The sequence below is a fragment of the Boleophthalmus pectinirostris genome, unplaced genomic scaffold, assembly GCF_026225935.1.
Source record: "Boleophthalmus pectinirostris isolate CB_2022bp ecotype Guang Dong unplaced genomic scaffold, ASM2622593v1 HiC_scaffold_15, whole genome shotgun sequence".
NCBI classification, from domain to species: Eukaryota; Metazoa; Chordata; class Actinopteri; order Gobiiformes; family Gobiidae; genus Boleophthalmus; species Boleophthalmus pectinirostris.
This window is the reverse complement of record NW_026571070.1, coordinates 19,946,156-19,951,854: the sequence shown is the minus strand read 5'-3', so window position 1 is coordinate 19,951,854 and position 5,699 is coordinate 19,946,156. Positions and strand designations below refer to the sequence as shown.

Sequence of the window (5,699 nt, the reverse complement as noted above, 5' to 3'; positions counted from 1 at the left end):
TCCACCTGCTTTGGGAAGTCGTGGAGACACAGAAGCCCTTGAAGATGATGACGCTCGGATAAGTTATCTTGACTGTCAAGGAGGTCAGGAGGAGAGCAGGAGACAAATGGCGACACCAAAAGCCGTTATTTCCGCGGTGAAGGCGAAAAGCACACTAAAAAGAGCGGACAAATCATCACGACCATGTGCTCGGAGCTCGATAGAAAAGTAACGTGTCAGAGCATACGCTATTTTCACTTGTCTGACTTTTAGCACTGGAGCGTGTCATGGTTAAACTTAATGTCCCGTGATGTTAGCTAAATCACGGGGTTTTCGGTGGGCACCGGGACAGCTTAAAACAAATCAATATAAAGCCTGTGAAAACTAAGCTAACTCTAATAGGCTTAATAACCTAACTAACAGTCACCAACTGTCAAGCTACGAGAAAATAGGCTACATATATTTCTCCAGTGACAAGGTGATAGGAAACCAACTGAAGTGATAGAACTCATTATTGCAACACAATGCAGCCTATTGCAATGACCACCTACTGAAACGGCTTCACATTTTTAAGAAAATGGTTATGCCCACACTGCACTGATAGATACACTCAGTTGTAGGGCTGTGTGGTTCACTGGGTGGCCAGTTTTGTGTCTTTGTAAAGAAAAACAGAGCATTTGTGCTTTTCATGAACTGCACTGACTTTGGCATAATAATAAGTAGCTATTGTTTACAGTGTTGTCTTATCACCCTTTGTGTAGGTTGCCTTCTGAGATCCTCATTAAGATCCTGTCATACCTCGACGTTGCTGCTCTTTTCACGCTAAGCCACGTCAACAGTCTCTTTTACCAACTAGCCAGTGACAAGTAAGCGTTTAATGTTGTTTTTTAAGATGCAAATAAAGTTAAACTATATATAACATTGTTCTTTATGATTACAGTGCTTTGTGGCATAAGATCTTCCTGAAAGAGTTTGGGAAAAAAAGAAAGCTCTATCCCAAATTTGTAGAGGACTTGTTAAAGAAGACAGCTGATATCAGTAATCTGGATGTTGGCCACTGGAAATGGCTGTATTTCAAAACAGGAGCCGATTGTGACACATACAAGTGGAAGAAAAGCCGCTATGTTATCAACCGTCACACTGGACTGCCTAGTAAAACAGAACAAGTTCTCAGGTAAGAAAGGTGAAAATCAGATTTATGTTTCAAAGCAAATGCACCTCTTATATTCTTCGTACAAACTATATTCTCTGTTCCTTTTTGGCTGCACATCCCCTTTGTGTGTTTTGGTCCATATCTCACACAGACTACAGTGTATCTACATCACCATCTGTTTTGTATGCTTTGTACAATAAGAAGCAGTGAGGTGCAGAGATATCCCAGGAATCCCCAATGCTTTTCTCCCCAAACATAGCTAAACTTTACAGCCATGTTGTCAAGAAAGTTGAGAGTGGAGAGACTACTTGAAATCAAAAAGAAAAAAAGCAGTTTTATGTTCCCTTTCTTTTCTTTTTTATGACACTGTTATTAAAGGTGAGAGTAGAGGTGTGTGTCTGGTAGTGTTGTCTGCTCAGGGGGATGCCATGCGCGTGGGGAAAGCTCCTTGCTGTCTTCACTGCAGTATCAGCCCTGTTTTCATAACCTCTGATTAGAAGCTGTGCACCACTCAATTCTGGAACTCTGTATCCTTCACCGTTACTGAGAGGAAGGCGAAATAATTGTGTTCCTTGCTGAGGCAGTCTGAATGGTTGAAATAAATTACTTAGCACCTCTAGCCTTCATCTGCTCCACACACGCACACGCACGCACACACACATACACACACACTCATACTTGCTCATAGTATCCCAGGCTTCCCTTCTCCCGAGACATGTCCCTGTGGGGTTTTGTCTGCTGGAGCTCCCCATTTACCTTGGTAATAATCATTCCACTAGACACCCCTCACTCGCACTCAGTGGAGTCCAGTCCCAGAGGTAATACCAGGCCTCCCCGGCTGCTCCAGGTTTCTCCCACTTAATTGATATTGGATGGGGCCTGACTGCTGCATCACTTAAGTAAAATCTCTAGATCGAACTTGACCAAGAATTTCATTTTAATATCCTATATTTCGTTGGTTACACTTTATTTTAGAATATTAATAGTTAGAGTATAATGTACATTAGATTACTTTCTATTTGCAGCCTGTATAGTGTATAGATGGAATAGGCAAAAATAAAAATATGGCTATAGTTTTTGATGTCAGCCCAAGAAATTAGAAATAATGAAAAACACTTTCAAATAAAAAGTGTATTTATTTCATAACTTTACAAAATTTGAACTTTCAGTTTGGTGAGGTCTTGGAGATAATCTGAACTTGTCTCCCATCCACCACATGGCAACTATTGTTTTTTTTATTATATAGTTTACAGTCAGTTGTATAGACACCAGATGCCATTCCTGATACAGTCCTCTTCATTTACATAAACTTGAAAGTGGCACAAAGTGTACACCCACTGATGGCATCATGACTAATCTTACACCCTCTCACTCTTTCAGGAACCTTCATGTGAGCTGGCAGCTGACGGTGGTGGAGCGGTCACAGAAGCAGAGCACACTGGACCTGAGTTGGCTGAAGTTCTTGGAGACCTCTGTGATTCTGTGTTGGAGCGGCCTTTTGCCCGACCTCCACAATATCTCTGCTGTCCAGCTCCACGGGGTCAGAAGGGTCGCACTCAGCCGCACCGGTCTGAAGAAGTAAGGCAGCCTCCACCTCATACTAATGCATTCACAAATCTTGGGTTTGCATGATTTTTGGGAACATTACATAGACTTAGATTAATTTCCTAGAAACTGATCATAATGTTAACCAACCATAGTCAGGCCTGTCACAATAACACATTTTGAAGCACATATCATGCTACAAAGAAATATTGTGATAATGTTGAAAATACACTTAAAAAAAAAAAGACAGTATAATTAAAAAGCCTGAGCAATGTATGGCAGACTGAACCTAAATTTGATCACATAAAAATGGCAAAAAAAATCCCCATCCTCACTATTGCACAGAACAAATATACACAATAAATATTGAGCCCCAAAATATTAGGTTCCAACTATGATATACTGAACAATAAGTTGATATTGTGATTATGGTGACAGGCTTAACCATAATTACTAAATGCCTAAACTTAATTTTAACCCTAACCTTAACCTATTTTTATTTTTATTTTTTTATCTGTAGATTCTGCTGTTGATCTAAATACAAAGGATTTACGTCATTAAGACCTTGTCTTTGTCCATATTGATGTGTTTCAGCTTCTTGTTATATAGTGCCATTTTGAGGACAATTTTCCACTCAAAAGATAGAATATTTAGTTTTGAATTGTTAAGTGCTATGGAAACATAACTTTGCATTATTCTTAAATCTATGCAAATCATGATGTGATTTTGTATACAGATTTTTTACTCAATGAAAACATCAATGTCATAAATACCTGCCATTACTTACATACATGGTACATATTTTTTTTGTAAAAATGGTACATATTTTTCATGGCAGACCAGCACAGAGGTCCCTGATGATGACTTTAGACATGACTGTATCCAAAAGCACTCAGCATATTGGTCAAGACAAACTGATGCAACTTAAGCTTCTGCAGCCTGGTGTTATTGTGGGCCTTTGGAAGGTTAGTACAGTACATGCCTAGAGTGACACTGGTAGCATTTTTAAAAAGATGCCACACAATTCTTTCTTTCAGGACCAGTGCTCTGTGGCCTTCGTCTTGTTGTGCCTTCACTTCCACAGGCTGGTGGAGAGGAGCACCCAGGGATCCTCAGTCTGGTAGGCCACACTCGAGCAGGCAGCGCTGACTCACACTCTCCTCTGTCAGATGAGCCTGTCTGTGACCTGCTTTTCACTCACTGTGGGGAAAACACAAAGAATCAGCACTGTTTTTAAATGAGTCATAATTTTAATGGTGAAATAGCGTCATTGGATTATATTATATTTTTTCAATGCATTCTGTTAGAGATGTTTGTACACATTTTGGGTCTGTTGTGTGGTTTTTATGTACCTACGCTATGCAAATAGTTTTATTCTGATAAATTCAAAGCTAACAAATATTTACTTTTATGTTGAGGCAAATCTACTAGTTGGAATATTGTCAAAAAGTGGGTTTTAGTGGTTTAGCTGGGCTTCATTTGATACAAGTCATGAATATCACACCACTTTTATTCAAAAGTGCAATGTAAACCTATTCCTACCTACATATAATATTTTTTCAGATATTACTTTCCTTGTAATTGAATTGTTTTTAACACAGTGTGGAGATGGCTCCCTCTACTGGTGACCTGGGAGATCCACTAAAACAATTCCACTAAAACAATTCAATATAATATGTACAATATGGCACCTGTAATTACATTGTGTCTTTAATTGTATTTTGATTCATAGCCCTTTCATTGAGCCAGCAGCCAAGCCTCCTTTTGATGACATCGATCCTGAATACGGTCTCCATGGTTACCATCTACACATCACTTTGCACAACATCAAGCGCACAATTTTGTCCGAAAGCTTCGCCTCACTTTTCTGTCATAAATGTAACTTAAATTTCAAACTCAATCATATAAAGGCAACTTGAATATTGTGAGCTCTGTGACTAATTATGTGTGTGTGTTTATGTGTAGCTCAGATGTGCGATGGACTCATGCAGCTGACTGCCATTCACAGGAACAGGTTGTCTGAACACACACCTCTGTCTGGCAGCATCAATCTCCCCTGGAGGTGTGAGGCCCTGCAAGGAGCTGTGCAGGTATGCCACTTCACACCTCTTCACTCCAACTCTTACCACATAGAAAGATGATAGAAGCGTGAGCAAGTAGTTTAAAGGCTGTGAATAATCTTTCATAGGATTACAAAAGCAGCATACAATATTTTCAAGTCATTACATTATATTTTTTTTGTATCTTTTATAGAATTGCTGCATCATGACAGTGACTTTACTGGATGAATTCAAGATCCCTTTGTGGTATGTTAGTTCTGCAGTTAGTCTGGAAGTAGATCAGTCGGCTCACACTGATTGTAACTACGAAGGGAACCGTTTTCTAATCCATTTTAAAGATGAAGTGGGCCAGGTGAAGATGCATTTTGTACATGATGTTGAACAAGAGACTTATACAATTACTGGTTTAGTTATTTACATTACTATCTCCAAGATCAACTCTCATTTTGGCACAAATTACTGATTAAATACTTTCAAATATATTTTCTTTTGTGATTTTTAATTCTCAAACTGTGTGTGAAGTTACATTCAGATATTGTATTCCTAAATTCTAAAATGCACGCCAAAAGTTTTGCTATAGCAGTTAACAATTCAAAACTAACAAACTGAATGGTCTTTAAATGGCGTCCATAACAAGCATAGGCAATCACCCATGTCGTATTTTGCAAAATAGTTAGGATTCTCTCATTTCTGAACTAGATTTGTTCCGGCAGAGTGGAAAGTAAAATCAGTCAATAAATAATACGTGGATTGAGTGAATATTGTAGCCAAACATGATCGACATCTAAAAAAAACTATAATAGCAAATCAAAATAATGATTAGTTTTGTCTTGTTCTCTTCAAAAAGGACATAAAAGTTTAAATATTTATTTTATCAACAGTTATACAATGTTTACTCTGCAGGTGAGATTGTGATAGAGTGAATGTAGGAGTGACCACTGGAAAGTGTGTAGCTGCAGATT

At 38.6% G+C, this 5,699-nt stretch overlaps 1 protein-coding gene across 1 annotated transcript; it reads left to right on the top strand.

The window, feature by feature from the left end:
• On the top strand, window positions 1–5,200 carry fbxo15 (F-box protein 15). The gene is made up of 9 exons (XM_020925538.2): window positions 1–207; window positions 741–845; window positions 920–1,153; window positions 2,513–2,710; window positions 3,516–3,642; window positions 3,715–3,797; window positions 4,410–4,555; window positions 4,643–4,767; window positions 4,931–5,200. The coding sequence occupies exons 1-9, from the start codon at window positions 107–109 to the stop codon at window positions 5,198–5,200; spliced, it is 1,389 nt and encodes a 462-aa protein (XP_020781197.2). The 5' UTR covers window positions 1–106.
• The last annotated feature ends 499 nt before the right edge of the window (window positions 5,201–5,699 follow it).

What these genes read in the sequence shown, in the direction of transcription:
- fbxo15 (XM_020925538.2), top strand. Translation starts at nt 107, where the DNA reads ATGGCGACACCAAAAGCCGTTATTTCCGCGGTGAAGGCGAAAAGCACA. An exon ending in GCTCGGAGCTCGATAGAAAA is followed by an intron (nt 208 to 740) that starts GTAACGTGTCAG and finishes CCCTTTGTGTAG; the next exon opens with GTTGCCTTCTGAGATCCTCA. An exon ending in CTCACTTTTCTGTCATAAAT is followed by an intron (nt 4,556 to 4,642) that starts GTAACTTAAATT and finishes GTTTATGTGTAG; the next exon opens with CTCAGATGTGCGATGGACTC.